The following is a 24,757-nucleotide window of genomic DNA, read 5'->3' as shown; positions in this document are numbered from 1 at the left end:
CTGGAGTCCATAGGCCATTTCAGACAAAACCAGTCACTCTGCTTATATGGAGTGGGGTTGAAACCAAGTGTTTGATGTGTTCTACTTCAATTCCTATCTTCCTTACGTTTACCACACAATGTCTCCAATATGCTAGGCTAGACTTTTTTTCTTGCAGCAGGGCCGATGCTTTTGAAACTTTGCCCAAGGCCTGGGCAAAGCTACTAAGAGTATGACTACTTACAGATTGTAGTCTGCAGAGTGTTTTCACACAGATGAGCACTACCCAGCAAGTCTCATGGCTATGCTTTATAAATAGCTTTCATATCACAACAATCTCTACTGATACCACTTCACTTGCTGCCTTTTCAGACAGATTTTCCAGTCTGGTAAAATTGATTTAATACAGCAATTGAAAAAAAGCAAAACATTCAGACTAAAGTAACACATATTAAATATGTGTGTGTGTGTGTGTGTGTGTGTGTGTGTGTATATATATATATGTGTATATATATATAAAAATACATACATATATATATTTAATACATGTCACTATATATATAATTTATATATAAGATATAATATATATATTAAAAATATAAAGGAAAGAGTGGTATTTCTTAGTGACATCCAGAGACATCTTTGTCATATTAAGTTTACTCACCAGAAAAACATCATTTAAAAATTTTCTTTTCAAAAAAGTCAGCTGAGAAAATACTTGTCTTTTTTTTTTTTTTTTTTTTTTTTTTTGGTGCCTTTCTTCAATAACTCATACTACCATAGTCATGAAAGCCACTGGTCTCACACTAAATGTTTTACAATCCTATGCCAGTTTCTTCAACTGGGGAAAATAAGTTAGCAGTGAAATGCAGAAATAGAGCTCATAGCCAGCACACCTCAGATCAACATCTAGTCTCTTAAATCAAATTTTTTTAGTCCCTACTGCTACTCAGCCTTAGCCCAGGCCAAAATCCTTCAAAGCCTGAGCTACAGGGGCAGTTCATCATTCCCTATCCAAGAGCATGGTTGTGCTTATTCCACCTCATGTACGGATTAGTTAACAGTTTCTTAAACACACTTACTTGCAGCACTGTTTCTTTATATTGCGTCCACCAAACTTGGGTTTGTCTAGACAGTTAGTACAGACACCACAGTCTTCTGGAACCTGACAGCCTGAACACTGCCCACAGCGCCTTGACCGTCGGCCCTTCTTCACTGGAGGTTCTTGCTGTGCCTTGTTTCTGGTAACTGGCTTAATTGGTTTGATAGGTGGAGCAAGAGGTTCAGCCTCTTCTGAGCCAGCTATTGATGACTTATCTGTCGAAAAAAAACCACAACTCTGATGTGAATTCACTGATGTTAAAGAATATTTCAGAAATGTGCAGCTTGCTAATGGGATTAATTCTATCAAGCACAAGTTCATCTGCAGAGCCACACCAGGGGTACACACACACACACACACACACACAGTGACCCCCCTCCCAAACATATATAATATATATATACACATGTGTGTGTGTGCGCATATATATATATATGTGCATGTATACACACATGTGTACATACAGGTATATATGTGTATGTACACATTCACACATACTTCGGTGGACTGAAAGCTTACTGTATAATCTTTGATTTTTTTTATATAAAAATGTTAAAAGAATCAGCAATTCAGTTAAAGTAGCATTTTAATTTAAAAAGCACCATTTGGTTTAATATGCTTTCCCTTGTTAATTACTCACTCCCCTGTTAATTACTCGAAGTGCTCAGTTGTACAAGTTCAGAAATCTAGCCACATATATAATATATGCAAAGATGCCACTAAACAAGGTAGTGAACAAACAGATTATGCATGAATCCACAGATGCAAAACTAAAATCACTGAATGGTTGAGGTTGGAAGGGACCTCTGGAGATCATCTAGTCCAGCCCCCCTGCTCAAGCAGGGTCACCTAGAGCATGTTAGACAGGGTTGCATCCAGGTGGGCTTTGAGTATCTCCAGAGAAGGAGACTCCACAGCCTCTCTGGGCAACTTGTTCCAGTGCTCCGTCACTCTCACAGGGAAGAAGTTTTCTTCATATTAAGATGGAACTTCCTGTGGTTCAGCTTTTGCCTGCTGCCTCTTGTTCTGTCGCTTGGCACCACTGAAAAGTCCAGACCCATCCTCTTGACAACCCCCATTAAGGTATTTATAGACATTGATAAGATCCCCCCTCAGTCTTCTCCAGGCTAAAGAGTCCTAGCTTTTGCAGCCATTCTTCATAGGGCAGACGCTCCAGCCCTCTGATTGTCTTCATAGCCCTACGCTGGACTCTCTCCGGCAGTTCCATGTGTCTCTCATCCTGGGGAGCCCAGAACCGGACGCAGTACTTGAGATGAGGCCTCACCAGGGCTGAGTAGAGCGGCGGGATCCCCTCCCTCGACCTGCTGGCAACGGTCTTCCTGGTGCACCCCAGGATACCATTGGCCTTCCTGGCCACAAGGGCTCATTGCTGGCTCACGGTCGACTTGTCGTCCACCAGCGCTCCCAGGACCTTCTCTGCAGAGCTGCTTTCCAGCGGGTCGGCCCCCAGCCTGTACTGGTGCATAGGGTTATTCCTCCCTAGGTGCGGGACTCTGCACTTGCCCTTGTTGAACCTCGGGAGGTTCCTCTCCACCCAGCTCTCCAGCCTGTGCGGGTCTCTCTGAATGGCAGCACAGCCCTCAGCTGTATAAGCCACTCCTCCCAGCTTGGTAGCGTCRGCAAATTTGCTGATGAGGCACTCTATCCCTTCATCTAGGTCACTGATGAAGAAGTTGAACAGAATGGGACTCAGCACTGAGTCCTGGGGAACTCTACTAGCCACAGGCCTCCAACTAGACTCTGTGTCACTGAGCACGACCCTCTGAGCTCTGCCTTTCAGCCAGTTCTCAATCCACTTCACTGTCCACTCATCTAGCCTGCACCTCCTGAGCTTGCCTGTGAGGATGTAATGGGAGACAGTGTTGAAAGCCTTGCTGAAGTCAAGGTAGACAACATCCACTGCTCTTCCCTCATCTACTCAGCCAGTCATTCCATCGTAGAAGGCTATTAGGTTGGTTAAGTACGATTTCTCCTTGGTGAATCCCTGCTGACTACTCCTGATCACCTTCTTTTCCTCCCCATGCTTAGAGATGACACCCAGAATGAGCTGTTCCATCACTTTTCCAGAAATGGAGGTGAGGCTGACCAGCCTGTAGTTTCCTGGGTCCTCCTTCTTGTCCTTTTTGAAAGCTGAAGTAACACTGGCTTTCTTCCAGTCCTCAAGTACCTCTCCTGTTCTCCATGACCTTTCAAAGATGATGGAGAGTGGCCTAGTGATAATATTTTGCCAGCTCCCTCAGCACTCGTGGGTGCATCCCATCAGGGCCATGGATTTGTGGATGTCAGGTTTGCCTAAACGATCTCTAACTTGTTCCTCCTCGACCAAGGGAAAGTCTTCCTTTCTCTAGACTCTCTTTTTCGTCTCTAGGATTTCCTGAGGGCTGGTCTTAGCAGTAAAATACCTAACTTACCATCATTCCCCATGGAAGACAGTATCTTCTCTCGTTCTTCCCACGGTAAGGCACTCAGAGTGGGCATGTCATCAGGAAACACTGCTCGCTTACGGCCCAGTGCAACAGCTGCTCTTCTGCAAACGTGTTTTATTCGTGGTCCTCGAACTGATGTTTCTGATGAATCACTCTCTTGTCCCTAGATTTCAGAGTAGGAGAACATATAGTATTTCTAAGAAAGGTATCAAAATGAGATTGGAAAACATGCAACAGAAACTTCAAAGTAACCTAGAAAGACTTAAATTATATCTTAGCTTGCACCTCATACAAATCAGAAGAAAAATAAGGACATGGCCTTCAAAGTCTCAGTTATCCAAGAGAAGATAAATTTGAAAGAATGAGATGTCTTACTAATTCAGAATTAGAAGGTAACTTCCTCCCTGCTACCAGAAATTGAACTCACTCATGAAGCCACTGTAAGGCACTGATATCAGAAATTCAACAAGGACAGAAATTAGGATATAAACAGACTAACATTCAGTACTAATTGATCTGGCAGAAGAGAAGTAAATCAAACTGTTTGATAACTTTCTCGCTGCTAGTCTGTAAGAACAGCGGGCTGTGTTTACTGAGGTGTTAAAAGAAATGCAGCATTCCAGTGTAATTTTCTGTGTTTTCATCATATGATTCTGAAACATTTCCTAATAAAAACCTTCCCCATAACAGCTAAATTGTGATGGTCTAGGCTTCTTAATATAAATTGGCCAGATATACAGAAGCGTGTATGTCTTCATTTCAGGGACAAAAGCTTTGACGTTTTCTATTTAAGATATACACCCGTAATTTTTAACACTGATGGCAGAAAGGAAAGTAATAGTTTAACTATAAAGGAGATATTCTCTGAGAGCATATTTATGTCATAAAATACCTACCTTTTCAGTAGTTGAAAGGGACTGCAGAAAAAGGTCTTTCTGGGGTGAGGGGAACAGGGAGAGAAGAGAGGAAAGCAGCAGGAAGCAGTTTTCCAATCAAATCCAAAATCCCAATGAATCTTACTCCCTCACAGAAATAACAGATCATCACAATGTAGAGTTAAGAGGGTTGGGGGGAAGGAAGGGGAGAGAAAGAAAAGAGCCAGAATCACCTTTATCTTTAGAAGCCAGCTGTACATATATAGGAAGGGCCTACAAGAAACATCCAACACCAAGAAAGGACTACAGAAATTTGCTGCAACTTTGCTTTTATAAGCTCATAGTGCTCTTGATGACCATTTTGTATAGATTTAGAGAAACCTAATAAGCAACTGATCTGTATTGTTCTCTAAAAATGCATTCAGTTCCATCTTGAGCTGACTGCAGCAGCTTTCTCTCCCCCTCAACTTCTGCCTAGTGCTTCTCATTTTCAGATCATTTACCATCTGTTGCACTAACAGCTACTTAGCTTGATATGTTAATTCTTTGTTTTTTCAGATATGATAGCTACTAGTGCTTTTCAGTGCAAGTTCAAAATAAGATGCACTCTAGCAAAAAATTTGAAAAAATAAATACCTGTGCTTTTGGCTGATCTGCTTGTTTGAGGGACTTGCTCTTCTCAATCTTGTACAGCTGGGCTTTTGCCTTTTTCAGGAGACTGGCTACCCTTTTGTCAGTCATTGGCAGTTTGTCTGCTTGGGCCAACATAGAGCTGATGGAGGAAGCGGAATGTTTGACAGTGCTTGATGAAGGAGTAGAAAGACGCAGAGCCTTTTCCTTCTCCAAAGATGGCACTGTGGGGCTGAGGTCCAGTTCTGATTTGTCTAACCCCCCTCTACCTTTCTTGGATGTTTTGGTTTTGACGGTTGTTGTATCTACCAGAGCAGCAGCAGTGGAAACATCTGCCACAGGATCTATTGCTGTAGATTTTTTCCGTCCGGCAGGTTTTTTTGCAGATGATGATGCTGCAACATCTTCACTGACAACTTTTTCTTTGGGCATTTTACCTACAGGAAACAAAGCAGAGCTACTCTGAATTTCTGACCCTTTTCTCCGTTTCTCTTTCCTTGACTCCCGTTTGTTTTCCTTTTCTCTCTCTCTGTCTTTCTCTCTGCTCTTGTCCTTCTCCACACTTTTGTCAGCATCTTTATCTTTGGACAGTTCCTCTGTAGCCCTGTCTTTGTTTCTCCCTCTCTCTGTCTGGGGACTTGATGTGAACCAGGGAAAGAGAGGAGTAGGACTACTAGATGAGAAAGGCTCTGCTGGAGTGCTAGTCTGCTTCCTTGGTCTCTGGCTTCTCTCTGCTGATTCCCCAGACTGTGTTAGGGAATGGGAAGGAAAAGTAAAAGTTGAGTTTAAGGCACTAGTGGCAAGAGAACTAACAGAAATGCTAGTTAACGAGGAAGAGACAGAAGACTGTGGGGTGAGAGTTGTCAGGTCAGAGGTACTAAGTCTCCCACTTCTTGTCCTCATGGAGTGCGAAGGAGATCTGGGTTCCGATCGGATAGGACTAAATACTCTTCTCTTTCGTTTTCTAGAAGATACACCTGTTGCAGATGTTCCTGCAGTGGTTCGGCCAACCGATGAGGGCAAAGTTACAGATTCAAAGATCCTGGAGTGGGCCTCGCTTGGAGTGAATCTCGGAGCTCGCAACAGAGGACTTCTCTTGTGCATATCAAATCTTGTTCCAGAATGTAGAGAAAACAAACGTGCTGGAGCTGTAGCACCTGGTGTTGAGAAGCCAGATGCAAAGCCAACATCCTCTGGTGTCAGTGGTGGGGGTCTGAAGTTATCAAATATTGGTTTGCGAATAAGACCCTCTTTGGCATATTTTGCTGATGAGAAGTACTGTGGTTCTGATCTGGAATGCTTTAGAGAGGTCCATCTAAACGTTGGCTCTCGCAGAATTGATTTCCGTTTCTCTTGCATTGGTGCAGCAGAAGTAGGAAGAAACGGTGAGGCTAATGGTATGGTTGGAGGCATAAGCCAAGGGGTATGGTCTGAGATGCTGGAAGCAGGTTGCAGCGGTGGGGGAGGAGTGAGCAAAGGGGGAGGAGGAGAAGACGATGACTGCTGCTGTGGCACACTTGGTAAGGCCGACAGCTTTTTAGTAGTCCTCTGGCCAAAACTTCTTTCAGTTATTGAAAATCTTCTGTTTCTCCTGTCACTGCTATCATTTTCAGGGGACTGAGAAATAGGAAGAGGTGCGTGAACTTCTGGAGTATTACTCCGTTCTTCAGAAAGCGTCTGCATCTCTTCAGAAGCCTGAGAGTCTGTAGATGTATCAACGCTAGGGCTACTGGACCGTGAAGAGTCTGAAGACATCTGAGACGAATGCTGAGAAGCAGCACTGGATTTTTCACTGGAACCACAGGATGTAGCACTGAACCTGCTGTTTGGTGTGGATTCTAGTCTGGATATTTTAATAGGAGGATCATAGTCTTCATCTTCAATGAACCGCTTGGGTGTTTTAATAATACGTGAAGAGATAGCACTCACAACTGGCATGATGAACTGTCGAATATTCTTTAGCTGAGTTCTCCCCTTTCTGCCCTGCAGTTTAGCTGCTTCTTTCTCAATCTTTTTTTGCGCCCCCTTTTTAGCTCTCTGCAAGAGCTGCTTTGCAATTGCTGCATCTGTCCTTTTTGTGGAAGGTATAATCCTAACAGGCTTAACCCTGCGTGGACTTTGTCTGACAGCAGTCTTTTCTTCTTTTGTAAGAGGTGGTGTGCCATCCTTCTCTTTACGTATCCTTTGGGGTTTCTCCAGCTGTGAATTAATGACTAAGGTCGAGGAAGTCTTTAAACGTTCAGAAGATGGTGGCCTACCTCTCCTGCGTACGATCTGAACGCTCTTCCTCCCAATCTGAAGTTTTGCCCCAGGCTTAAACTTAGATTTTAGTGGGGAAAGTTTACTAGTTCTTAATTTCTTGATTTTTGTTGCCTGCTGAAATGTAGTGGATGGTGACCTTTTAATTTTTTTCAGACTTTCTTTTTCTTCTTTACTTCCCTTCTGAACATCCGATGTGTCCTTTACTTGTGACAATTTGAACTTCACGCTCGTAAGTGTTGGAGGTCTTCCTCGTCTTTTTTCCCCACTTTTCAATTCCTTCTTCTTTACTTTTTCCATGGATGTGGTTTCAGACTTGCTTGAAGGGGAACACACTGAGGACGAGTCTGATAGTACAGCTGAACTTCGGTCAGAACTGCTTCGGGGCCTCCCGCGAGGTTTTCGTGGACTAGACTTAACTGAGACGGAAACAGAGAACGCAGAGCACACATTAAGTTTCCACAAGTGCTGTATCAGCATTATCCAAATCACACATGAATTTACTCATTATAAATCACACTACCTGCACAATTTGCCAAAATATTTCCATCCATCAGTAAATAAAAATACAGTTTTACCATACCTGTAAAGAGTTCCCTCAAAAGAAACCTCTTCTCCCACAAAAAATATGATTTAAATAATTCCTTTTAAAAAAGTACACTTGTCTGTTTACAAAAACAATATATGCAATCACACAAAACCACTATTAACTATAAAAGGGAGCAATAACTCAAAGGTATGTACAATGTTTCAAACAAATTAAGAGTTTTCAGTAGATCACATGCAGTTAAAGGGGGGAAAAAACCCTGTTCTGTAGTACCATCTATCTGCACTGCTAACAGATACATCAGTGAGCTGAGAACAACGGACAGGGAGAGGTTGATGTAAGATAATTTACTTAGAAGTTGCTTTTCGTTTTCAAATCTATTTAGTACTCAAGACTGCACTTAGAAACATGAAGCAGATGTGCAAGACTTGATAACTCACTTCTACCAATGCATTTCAATCCATAACCACTAACCCAGCTACTCCCGTTCTGGGTCTTCACATAGTTCTGACAATGTATTTCTTCACTGAACCACCTCATTACCAAAGCTCTCCACAACAGAATTTGCTCGCAGGGCCAAATTGAGTATTGTGGTGAGAGCAGTTATTGACAAGAATCTAAATCAAGACCAAACTCATTCACATGCAGTCCAATAATGATTTGATCCTACATCTTGAAAGCTGAAAATACAATTTACTTCAGCTTATTCTTAAGTCTTCCACATTTGTTTCATTTCAATGAAAAAAAAAAGTTTCAGTTATAGCAGATAATCTATTGCAAGGTATGAAAAAAACACAAAATGGGGTTTATTTGGTGGCAAGAAGGGTGTTTCATTTCTGTTTGTTTGGTTTTTTGAAGGCTAGATTGTTGCAACTATATCTTAGAAGAAATTTTCTTAAGACACAATGCTTACTTTTGAGCCCAAGAACTGACACAACTTTTCACTAACAAACTACATACACCTATTTTCCTCCTGTAACTGCATACCATCTACCCCCAGTTGAACGCACTCCTTAAACCAGATCCTTATCATTAAAATAACTGCCTCTCTAAAATACTAACATCAGGTTGAGTGCTAGTTTCATTAGCATCACTCCCTTTTTTACTGAGAGTTCCCCTGCTCCACAACAAATCAGATCTAAAGAGATCACAATGACAGCAAATATCTAAAGCTGAATAAATTTAATCCAAAAACTGCTATGACTTTTATGGTGTATGAGATTTGAAGAGACTTAGCTTCCTCAAGGGAAAAAGCATGTTTTGCTAAGATACTTCTGGAAAATAACTATTGCAACAAACAGGAGAGATGTGAGAAAACGTACCTGTGGGGGACCTGGTGGGGCTTCGTACTTTGACTTCTTCATCTGAACCAAAACCTAAGAACTGTTCATCCTACAATGAAAAAGTAGTTTTAAATTTGAAGGCATGGATATTAACACCAAATACATTTAACTATGCCCAAAGCATGAAAAGATTCTAAAGGATTTGCCCCTGCCAAGCAACATACCCATATTTGTTCTTCTAATAAAAAATTGCTAAAAAGGAAATGCAACTAGTATATATAACAGCTATAGTTTACAGCTACAGCAGGATGAAAGAGTTATGGGGAAACAAAGGACAAACCTATTAGAAATCAATTCTTAGTGCATAAAATCTGCTGTTTGTATCAAAGCACAGAGAGGTCTACACTATAGACTATTATTCAGACTACCCTAAAGACACACTCAAGCAAAAAAAAAATTTTTTTTACATGTTTACTTTTCTAGTACAAATGCAGACTAACTTTCTCCCAAATTCATTTAAAAGTCTCTCTGCATGAGCAGAAGTATGTGAGGTCTGTAATTCTATCCCAAGCATTGTGGAGTTTAAAAGCAAGGCTTCTGGACTCACTCAAGTCCCTTTCTGACAACTAGTCACTTACCCTGAAGGAAGGCTTGCCACTTGCTTGCACAAGAACCAGCAGTGATGCTTATGGCCTCTACAAGGAAACTGCAGTGTGACAGAGCCTCTGCCACCACTCCAGAGACTTGCATGCATTCAGATGAATCCCACCCCATCAGTTGCATCTCATAGCCACCACTGTGTCTGGCTAAGAAAGAAGTTCAGCTTCACTGAAACTACTGACAGTAGGTCAGAGTCATCTCTAAGATGTAGACTTCATTCATTCACCACAATAGCCACAGTCTGAAACAGTGCTGAACAGCTGGAAGCACTGCTAACTCGTACAGCACCAGAACAAGCTTTCTCTCAGAACAACCAAAAGTTCCCTCTCCTTTGGCTCCCAGCAAAGCTACCATCAAAAAAGCATTTCTTGCTAAGGGACCACAGCCTTTACTAATTGTTACATTTCAAAGAATAATGAAATTAATAGCCATCTAGGTACGCTACTGAAAGTCAAGGACAATTTTCTTAACAACCAACTCCCTACTACATGACTCTTGCTAAAACTTAAGATTTATTTTTTTAACTCACTTTAGATTTTGCCTTTAAGAGATGAAGACCTGACTTGCATTTTAAGATTTTTAACTGACAAGAGGCAACAGAAAATAAGAAAAATAGACAGGGGAAAGAAAATACAAACAATAAAAGAACAAAAGGTGTGGAGTACCGGATTACAAACAAAATAGCACTGACCTAAGGCGCAAGACAACAAAGAACATGCTGGTTCTACAAGAAGTTGTGCATTCATTAAATGGCAATTTTTGCTACAGCAAACCAAGGCAATACCTCCACATGACACTAAATGTACCCTGTTCACATTAAGACAGTTTTTCTTCAGGCAGTTTGTAAAAATGTAAGTCCTAATCATCTAGTTTAATACATTTTTATGTTGATCTAGTTTCCCTAGTACAATCTCAACTCAGGCAATTATGTTCTTTACTCTTCAAGTCCCTCTGTAGCTTGAAAAGAGCATGTCACTTGTTACTTCCTTCTTTAAACTATTGTGTAATATTGCTGTATGTTAGAAAGTAACTATTTTATTCCACTCCAAAGGTGCCTGTAATACCTCCATGTTTTCTGTAACAACTTGACTCTGCAAAAGCTTTGAGATAAGGAAGTACTACAAAACTCAGTATACTGTAACCGAAAAGGTGCAACATTACCGAACAAGAGAAGCTTAGCAGTGCCAAGAAATAAACAAGCCTATCACAGCATTTACCTTAGGTCTAATATAAGATTTTAACATTACTTACTAACCACAACAACAAGGAATAAGAGGGCAACATAGTGAAGCTTTTCTTGCATGTTGTGAAGTATTTTCTCAAAGCAGTGTCTGTTTCATCTTTGTTCCATATAATAAATTCTTAATTCAACTCCTTACAGGATGGACCACTAAAAAAATTTCAGCTAGTGAAACAGAGGTTTAGTTTTAGGATCTTAAACCACACATATGGAGACCATTATCTGTCAGTTTGGGATGAAACACCTATTGAAGTGGGGACTTACAGTTGCCACTATCCTGTGTGACCAGATCCACAAACAGGATACCACATTAAGGTATTAAGACATACAAAAATTAAAAATACACTAACTCCCATTTCAGCTGAGCTAGGACAGCCTGACTTCCCACAACAGCGGGTTCTTCACCTTGGTAATCTGCTATCTGGGTGGGAGTTCACAGATTGAGACTGACTTCCTCAAATAGATACCATCACAGCACCTTCTTAATGTTAATCACCTTTTAATCAGTAAGAGTAAAAGCTGAAATATTTCAAACTTTTCTTCACATGACTATTTCCTTAGTTCCAGAAGCTGGGAACATTGACCCGCCATGGATGACCAGGCAGGGGGTGAGATGGGGATGAGAGTTATCACCTATATTTGAAAAAGCTCGCTATACTAACACTAGACAGTCAATAGGATTTATATGTAAAAATACCAAGTACAAGATACCTACCCCGTGAATATTACTGAAAGCCGTGGCAGTGCTGTTTACTGGAACTGCATTATTTTACCATTTACTGCAACTGACTTGGAAAAGGAAAATTGTCTTTAGATGCCTACAGGCAAGTTGGAACATGATAAAAACAAGTAAGGACTAAGACAAACTGTTTCTCATTTTTTTTTTGTTTGCTTTCCATTTGATGATCCTTGCTATTGCAAATCCTGTAAAATGGTGTAAATTTTCTGAACAGAAGGGCCATTCAAGTTTTCAACATAAATATATGTTCTAATGAGTCAATTACAACATATACAAACTGAGACTGCACTTCACAACTGCTGTAAGCAAATGTAAGTGCACATTGTTGAAAGGGTCAGTGTAGCCTTTCCCCACATTCCTGTTGCCAATCTGCACTTTCCAGTTGCTGCAATAATGCCAAGAAAACAGGAAAAAGCACCAATAAAGCAATACAAAAGAATTACATCACAAATCCAAAAGCATTGTTTCTACCAGATGAACCTTGTATCAAACAGACTCCAAAACATAAGACCGTCTCCTTAAAAGAATACAAGATCTTTCCTTGAAAGAGGAAAAACTACAATTTCTCAACTTTAATCATACATTAACAAAACCCAAGCAAATACAGTGCTGCAAAATAAATGCTGCAGGAGTGTATCACTCCACACTCATTTTGCACACAGCACTGCAGATCAATCGCCTTGTCACGCCTGCCTGCCGCTCCCTGGAGCACGAGCACGTGGGCTTGCTGCAAGATGTAAACACTGCTGCACAGGGACTGCCTTCACAAGGGCATGCAGCCTGGCCGAAGGGGTCTCCAACACTAACAAAAGGACATGTTGTTAACTGAAACCAATTCATGCTGAAATACTCTAAACTCTGAGATAGAGAATGCAACCAGATAAGCAATGAGCTACATACGAACAGTCAGGTTTAGAAATGCAACAGCCACTTGCTCCAAGTAATTTCTTCATTAGACCACCAAGAATAGAGACCTGCCGCATTTTTAAAACACAATAGCATGCACAAAGCTTTAAATGCCATGCGATGCTTACTTTTGTGTAAAAGCAGCACACTTCTTCCAAGGAGACAGAACTTATTGCCACAAACAGATTAATCTTTTAATGCATGTTTACAGTCCTGTAAATGAGAAGCGTTAAAAAGCACTAGTGTTACCCCACCTCTCTAATTCAGGGAGTCAGGAGAGCAAGAGTGCTACAAGTAGGTAAGATACAGGCACGGTGCCAGTGAACTGCCTAAGACCAAGAATTTCCTGGGATATGAAGGCACAGAGCTTTGAAATCCTGATTTCCCATCTTTCCTCTAAGTGCTAGACAGCATTTCCTTCCAAGTTCAGACATTGACATTTGGTCCCTGAACTTGCAATGGCTTTCAGTTTCCTTATTTTCTTTACTTTTCACCTGTTAATTTAACCGTCACTCCCACGAGAAAATCCTTATATTCCCCTTCTCCTTACCCTTCCAGATATTTTAACAGCTGATCACAAAAGCAGCAACCCAACACTATTTCCAGCACACACTCTCCCAATAATTTCAAGCCATTATGATTACATGATCAACCTCTCACACACTCAATTCAGGAATAATCGCTGCATTTTTATCTGGCTTGTTTTGTTGTTTTCGTCTTTATTTATTTTTTTTTTTTTGTATCCTGCTCACCTGAAGTCTTCTCTACTTCAAGTACTAAAACAGAGTATACATTGGAGCTATGGAGGATGTATCTTGAAATAAGCATGCCTGTAGCTACAGGTGTTGAAGCAGGAAAGCAAGTGCTCTTGGCAAGTAGGTTGCTGAGCTAAAAGTTAGAAAAAGACTGAAGAATCTTCTTGCAGAAAGGAAGACTAGGTGAGTTCTAATGCATGCACAATCCCACTAGCCACCTCTGTCATATCTATCTAAGGAATGCAGAACTCTGCATAATTATTTATCCTAAAGACCACTCGGGTGAAAGAAGATAGCAGTAATTTGTTTGCATAAAACAATTCAGTTCCAAGTCTCTCAGCTCCAATTAAGTAGTTCCCCAGTGCTTCATTCTTTTTTTTTTTTTTTTTGAGTAGGAACAGTTCTGAACTCATGCTGGTAGCTCATCACTGTAGCTCCAAAACTGCACTGTGAAAAGCACATCTCTATACAGAGTTCTTGCTACCACAATTTCAGTGTGTTCAGTAACTGCAGAAGTTATGCCCTAAAGATTATTCGCTTTTCCAAAAGACTGCTTAAAATACACAAATTATTTTCCAGGAGAATTTACAAGATTAAACTAGATGCTACACCTGGCCAGAGAGGCAAGCAAAATCCAGAGTTTAAGCTAAAATAGTACCTTATACCAACATGACAGTTACTGACAATTGATTTACATGTATGAAACACTCACTGTTAGTCAACTATTGCAAGTCTCAGGTGACAAGGGAAGAAAGGCACCTAACACACAAAATGTAGTCTTCAAATGGGTGTAATTTGCAGTTTTTAAAGCAACAGTCAAAAATACATTATGATCATATACCAAACACTCCTAAAACCCRAAAAACAACGAAGTTGCACAAAAATAGCCTTAGTGAAAACATGTACGACTATCTGTTAAGAAGCACTAGGAGAGACAGTTTGTATACTTGTAAGTACTTCCTTTGCTTCAGTGTTTGTATACACTAAAAGCACTTGTGCAACTCTGTTTTCAAGTCCCATAGTCTATCTTATGTAGAAGTTAGTAATATCAGTAAATATGGTTGTGAAAGTTGAGTTTTCTCCCTAGTAAAGTGTGGAAAACAAAACAAACAAAATCAAGGTAAGTTCTGAGCAAAAATCAAATCTAGAGGGTAGCCCTGACATGCTCATGGTGTCACTATAGCATATTACATAAAACATTTACATGAAGAGGAATCTAAAATTGGTAAATTCAGAGAAAAACCTCTAGCATGTTAAACAAAATTCTCCACCTTCATGTTGTATACAAGTACTTAAAAATGAAAGAATCATGTACATCTGACATGAGCTTTTATTTAAAGTCTTCTTCCTTTCACAAGAGTCATCATGGGATGAGATGCAAAAATAAATGCTGTCTAATTACTATTTGTTATCCAAATTCTGTTGAAACACCTGCATGGTTTTACCTTTTCTATTCTGGTGTTACTTTTTTTTAAAAAAAAAAAAAAAAAAAAAAAGTTCCAAATTTGACTTTTGCAGGTGTTTGCTCTTGAAAGCTTGTTGCACTCAGCCAATAGGTCCATTTGCAACTCAGTAAAAGCAGAATGCAGATGTTGAAGGCAGATTACCTAACCATTGGATTTTAAAGCTTTGAATTCTCACTTGGGGTGTAGTTTCTACATCTGCTCACAATTCTTATGCCATCAAATGAAACCACAGACTGGTTAGGCTGAACATGATCTTACAGAAACAGGAAACAAGATTGCCAAGGAAAGGCCCAAGTACTACAGGCCATGGGGTATTCACTAGGATGCCCTTTCTCAAATTCAACCCAATATTGGTGTCTCCCATGTACTAGGTTAGCATTAATGTTTTTTCACTTTCACTTATACTCAATCTTCCCAATTGCATTAATATTTTTTATTTCTAAAACTTGCTGGAAAGCATCAGTATGATAGAATGTTTGCTATTTATATATACATATATACAAAAAAAATGAAGAAGCAGTCCTTAGATAACACAAGCACATTGCAACCTTTACTGAGCACAAAATCACTTAATTGTTCATATTCACCACAAGAAACCAATCTTCCAAAAGCTTGTCCTTACAATATTCAAAAAGTGAGCAGACAACTAGAAAAACTAAAACACCCCAAAAACGAAAAACCCACGAACCACACTAACATCCCCCCCACTCTCCTCCCAGATTTCTGTATTTAAAAGCATTTGTTCAAATGTACTTGGTGGGGGGGGGGGAATCTTTCTATCACCCGAGAAAACCAAAATTGCCAGTGGTAGAAACCCACAAACATAGTGGTTTTGTAATTAGATTCTTGAAAATGAGTTGCACATCAAATTTCATTTCATCAACTCATGAGCTGCAAATCAAATTTCCACTAGCAAGTGTGACAACTGGCATTTACAAACCAAAGAAAGAAGTGCAAGTCCACTGGATAGGATGATCTCAGTATACACAAGTAGGTACAAGGAGAAAGAAGTTAGCTTTATCTAGCATGGAAAGAACTAACCAATATATAACAGACAGCAAGCACCCTCAGCACTTTACACAATGAAGATCCTTGAGGAACCATGAGGTTGTGCCGAAAAGAACTAATTTGCAAAAATGTTGACTATGTGCAAATAAACCCTAGGAACAGAAAACAAACATGCCATTAAAGTTATGACATTACAATTTGCTGTTCAAATGTAAAAGCATCACATGACAGAAGCATTATCTTCTAATAACTGCTCTTCTGCCCAGAACAAAATACTGGGATTGAAACAGTACAGGAATTCATTACCTGATTTTCTAACCTTCCAGCCACGCTTCAACCTTCTTTGAGCACTTTGTGAGAAGAAGTACATGCTCAATCACAACTGCAACTTTTACTTCCCCTAAGGAGTTTTTCAGGTTTGTTTCCCTCCTGCCTGCCTCAGTAAGAATCTCCCTGGAAGGATATACTGAAGAAGGCTAGAGAAAAGAAGAAATATACATAATTTCCTCAGTTCTGCAGAAAGAACCCCCATCTCCTGTCATCCCCAAGAGGCAGTTCACATAAGACTTCACAGAAATTTTCTGTCCCGACCCCACCTATCGCCAAACAATTTTGAAAGATACAACTTCTCTACAAATATTTGGAGACTGGGACCACAAAGCAAAACCAAACCAAACCACAACTATCCAGCAGTCTTGAGTTTCATCTGTCTGTACGTTTATTCGGCTACTATGAATGTTTCATTCATTTTATTATTTTCATTATTTTACCTGTAGGTACTTAATCATTAATTAATTAAGTAGGTACTTAATTCTGGGCTCCCCAGTACAAAAGAGACATGGAGCTACTAGAGAGAGTCCAGTATAGGGCTACAAAGATGATCAGAGGGCTGGAGCATCTGCCCCACAAGGAACAGCTGCAGGACCTGGGCCTCTTTAGCCTGGGGAAGAGAAGACTGAGGGGGGAATCTTATCAATGTGTACAAGTACCTGAAGGGAGGGTGTGAAGGGGATGGGGACAAACTCTTTTCAGTTGTCCCATGTGACAGGACAAGAGGCAATGGGCAGAAACTGAAGCACAGGAAGTTCCAACCAAATGTGAGTGGGAATTTCTTCCCTGTGAGAGTGAAGGAGCACTGGAACAGGTTGCCCAGAGAGGTTGTGGAGTCTCCTTCTCTGGAGATATTCAAAGCCCGCCTGGATGCAACCCTGTCCAACATGCTCTAGGCGATCCTGCTGAGCAGGGAGGTTGGACTAGATGATCTCCAGAGGTCCAATCGGTAAGGTCTTCCAACCTTACTGATTCTATGATTCTATAAATCAGCACTTTCTGTATCTTGAACAAATGCACATCATAATTCACTGCTGGAACTTGCATTATTTTTAAACTGAGCGCTGTTAACCTACTTTTCCAAAAGGATACAATAATTCTGGCTTTGGTCCAGTATTCTAGGAATGATCATTTCTTCTTATTTCCCACTAAGCAGTCACCAAAACTGCCTACAGTAAAAAGTCCTATTCAAAAAAACAATTACTTTGGCTTCATTTACAACCACAAGTAGCATGACCACTGTCACTCATGTTTGTTCAATGACATTCATAACTATACCATTAACCTCAAAAAGGTGTTTTTCACAATCTAAGAGAAACTTGTAACTTATCAGAATTAGAAAGGATCAAGGTGGCCAGTAAATCCCAGCATGCATTCACGTGGCTAAAACATCCAGTCAGTTGTTGCAGGTCAAAATTCAGTTCTGAGGCAAATTAAGCAGGAACAGGCTCTCTCTAGCTTTGTAACCAGAAGTTACTGTAAAGCACAACAGATGGAGAGTGATTAAAAATCATAACGGCTTTGAACATGACCCCATTTACCTGAGAAAGAAAAATTTGACACAAAAAAGGTCATTCGGGATTATAAATAAAAGGATGAAAAAAAGCTAATCTTGTGCAAGACATGACATTAACTAAGCAGAGAAGTAGCAATCTCTTGATCTAGACAGCAGCGCTTCCACCTACTTCTCCCAATAAAACGTAAGACTATGTAAACCAGCTTAAACCTCAAAGTTGTGAGCAGATAGACAAAGGATTTTCTTGAAGTAATCTGGTTACTTCCAGAACATAAAGCTGCAAGCAAATCTCTGTATGAATTAAATTAATCTATTACAACACTCTTGAGCAAAATTATTTTTCATGGAAGTTCCTACTAAAGACCTCAGAAGAAAATCTATGTTCAGATGAAAAATATCCTGAAGGTATGGATTTTTTGATCTCTCTCCAGGGAATAATAGTATAACCCATATCATTATGGATTCTTAAAGCTGCACAGGACCATCATCAAACCTGACAGTCAGAAGCACTAGAAACAGCAATGCTGCTGTTTCAACCAGCTCTTGAAGAGGTTTATTTAATTTCAAAATAGAATTATCAGAACAATGATTTACTTCCCTTCCTGTTCACCATCTTGGTTTTGGTCCCAGTTATAGAGCACCTCATCTTGGAAAGAGAAATGCTATTTTTAGAAGCTCATTCAGAAGCTTGCTTAGTAACTATGGTACACCATCTAACAGACTCCTCTTCTTTCAAAAGAGTAAACATCTTCAGAGGTTGGCAATATGTAAGTAACCCCCAAGATAAACAGTGGGTGCACTCTTAGCTTTTGACAGGAGTGCAGTCATCTGGTAATTCAGGAAGATGCTTCACAACTCATTAGTAAAGTTAATTCTTTGAAATGCAATGTCACTAATGAACAGCAACATTGGAGGTTACTGTTACATACTTAACAGGCTGAGGGCCCACTTATCCCTTCAATCTTTAACTGGATGAGTATCTAGAAGCTCAGAATAGGAATGACGCATAAAATCTACCAGGATGTCTCCTCAGAACAGTACTGATCTATACAATATGTTCTTACAATACCTTCCTGAAAGCAAAGTAAAACTTTGCAATGTCACCTCTACCCAAAACAATTTGCAAATCAGAACAATAGAAAGACAGACCCCTGCTGTTGGTTTGCATCTATACCCTCAGCAATTAACTACAATACAGACAAGATTCGAACTCCAGCTTCCAAATTCCCTCACACAATAACTAATTTTAGATTTAAGAGATCAAGCTGCTCTTTATTGGGCTCAAGCTCAGAGAACACCCATTGTAACAGTATTACCGAGTGCATAGATGAGCCTTGCCAGTTTGCTAGAAGGAAAATACAAATATCTAGTGTTAAGAAATAAGAATACAGTGGCTCTCTCACCATTGGCCTAAAATTGGAGGCAGAAAAGATTAACTTACAACAGTCCATTAACAAAACACAATCAATCCGTGTCTTCTGCTGTTACGGTTTCATCAACTCAGCCTATGCTCTCTACACTCAATACTCCACAAATTATATATAAACTATATTCGTCTATACTGTATGAATAATTCTGATTTGCAATTTTCACTCTGGACAAACAGGAAATGCTTTTTAAAGCACCTGAAATGGTTCCATTTGGATCACAACAAGCTTTCAATACTATCTCTGAGGAAAGGGGTCATCCGAAGTATTACCTAGAAAAATTTAACTTGCATGCAGTGAGAGTTAAGCAAGACCACAGCCTCCTGAACCACATCTAAGTTCTGGAAACACAGCACTTTTGGCAAGCTAAATCTCTCTCAGATCCGTAAATGAACATTTAGAACAATACTTCAGCTGAACCTGGACAACTGAGAACAGGAAAGAATTCTAGAGGTTGCTTTTAAATAAAAGTAGACATAACTAACAATGAAAGTTGCCCAGAAACATCAAAGCAATAGCTTGTAGCCCTTCAGATACTTCTGTATACACACAGCTGTATTCTAAATTGCCGTATCAATGCATAAAGAAAATCTTTAACAGCAGTAAACTCATCTTTCACTTCTTCTCAAGAAATGCATGTCATCCAACAAAGAATTAAAGTATTTTAAAAATTTTTTAACAGCTGAACTATGTGTTTTCTGATGCAGGGTAGCGGGGGAAAAAACAGCATATCCTTTTATGAGATCTTTTGTGGCATCCCTTTAAACTTAATGCCCAAGAATTCATTTACAGTCTGTGCACAAGACTGAACTGAGGAGACTATAACGAGCTTTAACATCAACAGTAAGGAAACAGAGGTTTAGGTAGCATGACCACCTAGTTAAAAGGCTTTGCTGCCCAAGAATCATCAAATTTTAATAGTTTGCAAGAACCCACACTCTTTGCCAAAGTCATCCTCAGTAGCCACCAAACATGAAAAGACAAATCAGACACAGTTCCTCAGCAGTGCTACTCTTTGTCTGCCCTATACCGATATTCCATTGCAAAACTGTTTGGTCTAAATAAGGGACTGGAGAGGATGAGGATGCCTTCAAAAAATGTCATAGTACATTTTATTCAGGCACTCTACAAGACAGGTTGAGAAAGAGACCTTTGCTAAAGAGAAAAGCTTTTGCTGTCCCTTCAGAACCAAGGAAACAAAGCCCCTCTACCAAAATATTCCCTCTGAATCAAAAATCAACGTGTTATCTGTTCCTTGAAACAAAAATGCCTCCTTGCCTCAGTTTTATTTTGTGTAAGGCAGCACCTTTTTGTGTTTAATTCTCACAGTGTTAAAGCAGTACAGGTAGCAAGCTTTGGCATCACAGCTAGAAAACGCAGCAGGCATGGCATGTTCCATCATACATGGTCTCAGGAGAAGAGCTACTGAGTGTGCTTTTAACCACTTGTGTGTGGAACCTGTTAGAATCATTTCCAATATATTCAACAGGTCAGGAGGAGGCAACCTCAACATGGAAAAATTTGAAAGCCTGTTAAAAAGGCTGCCAAATGAACAACTATCTTAAAGAGTTACCCAACCTGTTCCCTCATTTCCTCCAAACGCAGTACAATAAAATCCGCAGTTCAGTACTTTGACTTCAATAGCTAAAGAAAAGAAACAAAAACAAAAACCACAAACAAAAAAGCAGTGGAATACTGCAAGTCTGTCCTGTGAATTTTAGAGCTGAAGAAAGTGCAACATTGGAGTCCCAAGGCAAACATGAAAATGTACATCACTGCTTCTTCATCTAAGACTACATTATTTTGCCACTCTTGTCATCAAGAAGTGTGACATGACATTCTATAAAAAACACTAGCATCCCCCCCCCCCAAAAAAAAATCCAGAATCCTATCCTCCAAAGCGCTTCACAGAACCAATAATCTAAAAGTTGTGAGTGCTTTGTAATACTGGCTGAATCCTGGAAACAGAAAACTGACTAGGATGGTTAAAATACGAACGTCAATTTTCACACTTCTAACAAACAAGCTCCTAACTCTTCAGGAAGGAGAGCAAGCATGAAGAAAAGAGCAAGCATGAAGAAAAGAAACTCTACATGTCTCGATCTGCGATCAGCATTTTATTGTTTATGTTCTATTTTACACCAATAAGAGGCAATTGATCTCGCCATTCATATGTGCTAATAATATTACCACTAACAGACAGGGTTCTGTACAGGCACTACACAAATTAAACAAGCAAGCAATTTTATAATGACCACTCAACAGAGAATTAGGAAAGGAAATTCTCAGGCAGACAGATTTTTAATACAAGTGTAGGAAAGAAATTATCAGTACTTTCAGCTCAGACATGACTGTGGCAATAATAAGGAAGCCACTCCTCCCAGCACATGAATCTAGTACAATTTCAAAACAAGTCAGCCATTAGTGAACATCTAAGGCTCTAACATTTACCTCATAAAAGATTATGGTCCGTGTACAATTACAGCAATGCTACTAGAGTCACTATCATTACTATTATTATTATTATCACATTTTCAACTTCCTTTCAAGTTTCTGAAGCTTAAGTTTTCACTTTCAAGCTGATGCAGATTAATCAAGTGAACCATCAACATGCATCCACCACATGCAGTCAGTTTCCATCTCCTAAAGCTTCGATTAAATTTCAGGGATGCGGAGGGAGCCCTGAAGTGACACATCTAACAGATACATAACAACTGTACACAGACTTCTCTTACATCTAATATTTAAGTAGCAAATTAAAAAAACACATCTGAAGTTTCTTCTAAACCCTGTAAAAATTCTACTCATTACTTAGTTGTCATTCATATCAAGCAGAATGCATAACATTCAGTACAAACGCCATTTTTCCAGTCAGTTATAGCTTTACTATGCAAAAAATCCCCGCTCACTCTTACTGTGACACAGTCAAATGTTGCTCCCTTAAAGCAAGCTGGTTTCAAGATAACTCAGAGAAAAACTAAACCACAAGAGAAGCAAAGGATTCATACAAAGTCACCAGAAATTGGGGAGGAGGCAGTGACATCCTTTGCCTCTCTTTATCTTTTTTAAAAAAATAAGTAGCAATAATACAATGAAATAGTTTTTTTAATATTGGGATTTCACTGAAGAAACATGAACTGTCGTATGACCCAGGTGTACCCAAAACTCAGGTAACCTTTCATATTACAAATAAAATCTGCTACATTGTGCAGCATGGCAAAGGAGACAAGGGAAAATTGATTATAATACTTGCTCTGGAGTTCTACCTTCATATTAAATCAAATTAAATGTTGATATTAATGCATATTTTCGGTAGGTACTTACACAATTTAAGACCAGAGTGCAGCATGCTGTTCAGAAGTCAAGAAAAAAAAAAAAGCAATCAGAATGGAAAACGTACATAAAAATATAGCACAGCTTTTTCCATTTTGTTTTGATCACTACAGATTCCTAAACTCAGTTTGTTAATTAGGATTTTGTTCTAGTATCAAATGCAAACTCAGCTGAAGATTTTAATTGGAGTGTTTCAGGAAAAGACCTCAACTGCAAAAGGAAAGAGTGTAAGTGTTCAGCGGTATTCAAAGGTCATAATGAGTCCTAATAAGCAGAGAACTTCTGGAAACCCCTACTAGAAGAAAAAAGCTGAATCCAAATTCAGGTACTACACAAGCATCAAAACTTCACTGTTTAAAGAAAAGCACACAGCCACCCTCTTTTTTCAAAAAGGCCATTGGCATGCACTCTTACTTATTTCCTAGATGTATCAGAGCTTTTTCCTCATCCCTCACTCCTACCACACAGAAAGCTTGTACAGCAGAAGAGAAGGGTTTCTCCTAGAACTTTTGATGGCCAGCAGCTGTGGTGCACTAGTTCAGAGTAGTGAGATCTTCACTATTAAAAAAAATCCATGAAATATCAGTCATCAGTTAAGAGAGTTAGGTCTTTAACAAGTAAAAATACTTTGGTTCTTGATTATCTCCAAGGAAAAGACATATTCCTATATTGGTGATGGGAAAAAGAATTACTGAAGCAACTAAAGTTGTATGCCACACTGAGTGTACAAGAGTATCTGCTTGCCTAACGTCTCAGAACACTGTAACTGTTGTAATTCTAGAGCAAGAAAAAGCATCCTAGGTGTACTCCTTTCTCGCTCATGAGCTGATGAACCTCAGCCTACAGCCACCAAGCCACAAGGAAATTTCACCATTACTTTCCACTGAATATAATATTGTAAGGTAGAATTTTCTAACAGCTCAATAAAAGCTCTTAAGATCCAAGAGACACTTTCTTATCAACTGCTAGCACCAGGACTTATCTATTTTATTTTTAAGCAAAGATATTCTAAAAAAGCCAAACTTGCAAAGATCTTCTGAGATATTTTAAAGGTCTGAGATACAAAGATGTTCTTCAAGACAAAATGAGTGGAAAAAAAAATCAGTATCACCCTTAAAAAAAAAAATCTCAACCAACTCACCTTCCCCTCATAAAAAAAAACTTCTCAATTTGATAACTTTATGGTCAGATAGGTTAGCCAGATTTCAATTTTTGCAGTCAGTAAGCCAGCACTGACTGTGAGATATTAACTTCTTTTAAACAGATACAGTAAAATTCCATTTAACCTAGTCTATCACAAATAGACAAATTTACAGATAATATAAACACCAACAACCTGTAAGATTTTTGTATTAAGTAAAGGGGATGTATTGGGCATTTTGAGTTAAGAATGTTAATACTGCATTTACTAGGTAAAAAGTGTTTCCAGGATCAACCCTGAGTTTGCAAATATGACCCCCCTCCTTCGGGCACCGCAGCCTTCTGGAGCTGGAACTGCAGCCCAGAACTGACCCTAGCTCAGCTGAGACTGACTAGCCCTGCTCTACAACAGTACCTAACAGAAAATACTAAGGCAACCCCAAGAAATATAACTAAAACATGCTTTTATGCATATTTTAATAGACTGGGATATTATCAGTGACAAAAAAACAATACAAACGCTTTTTACGAGGCTCAAGTACATACAAAGATATATCAAGGATACGTTCACACACTCCACACCTGACAATTTGCCTTCAGAACAAGAGACACAAGTAGCCTTTATGAGAAAAAGCACTCCTGGTACAAAGGAAGTCATATATATATATATATATATATATATGTGTGTGTGTGTATATATGTATATATATACACACACACATATATATAAAAAATATATACATATAGATATGTATGTGTGTATTTTTTTTTTGCCCGTGCAATGACAGAGTTAAGAAGCGATGCAAAACGAGAAACACAGAAGGAATGGTGCAGCCTGTAGTAAGTAACACACCCCCATCATGTCTTCCCTGCTCTGTCGATAGGTGGGTTGTTGTCAGACTCTTGCTCTAGCTCGCTTTGGCTTCAAAAAAAAAAAAAAAAAAAAAAACGCAGGCAAGAACACGACAGCACACCACACTACAACCCTCCTCTCAATAAACACAAAATAAATAAATAAAAGAGAAACCCAGAGCCAGCTGCTCCCTGCAACTGCACCGCTTTCTCACCAGTCCCTTCCGCCGCGGGGTGCCGCTCCGCGGCCAGGTGCGCGGGGG

At 39.5% G+C, this 24,757-nt stretch overlaps 1 protein-coding gene across 1 annotated transcript in view; it reads right to left on the bottom strand.

Annotated features, from left to right (window-relative positions):
* Positions 1-10,852, bottom strand: part of KMT2A (lysine methyltransferase 2A) — a 45,194-nt gene extending 34,342 nt beyond the window's left edge. Inside the window, exons 1-5 of the mRNA XM_085303163.1 lie at positions 10,847-10,852; positions 9,162-9,231; positions 5,040-7,711; positions 3,514-3,691; positions 1,062-1,296 (exon numbers count right to left, since the gene is read on the bottom strand). Coding sequence (XP_085159289.1) covers positions 1,062-1,296; positions 3,514-3,691; positions 5,040-7,711; positions 9,162-9,231; positions 10,847-10,852 — 3,161 coding nt within the window. The remainder of the gene's footprint in view (positions 1-1,061; positions 1,297-3,513; positions 3,692-5,039; positions 7,712-9,161; positions 9,232-10,846) is intronic.
* Positions 10,853-24,757: the final 13,905 nt, after the last annotated feature.

Source organism: Rhea americana, unplaced genomic scaffold, assembly GCF_003343005.1.
Source record: "Rhea americana isolate MKP2758 unplaced genomic scaffold, rheAme1 scaffold_197, whole genome shotgun sequence".
Taxonomy (NCBI): domain Eukaryota; kingdom Metazoa; phylum Chordata; class Aves; order Rheiformes; family Rheidae; genus Rhea; species Rhea americana.
The sequence above is the reverse complement of the archived record's forward strand: the minus strand, read 5'-3'. Positions and strand labels throughout refer to the sequence as shown.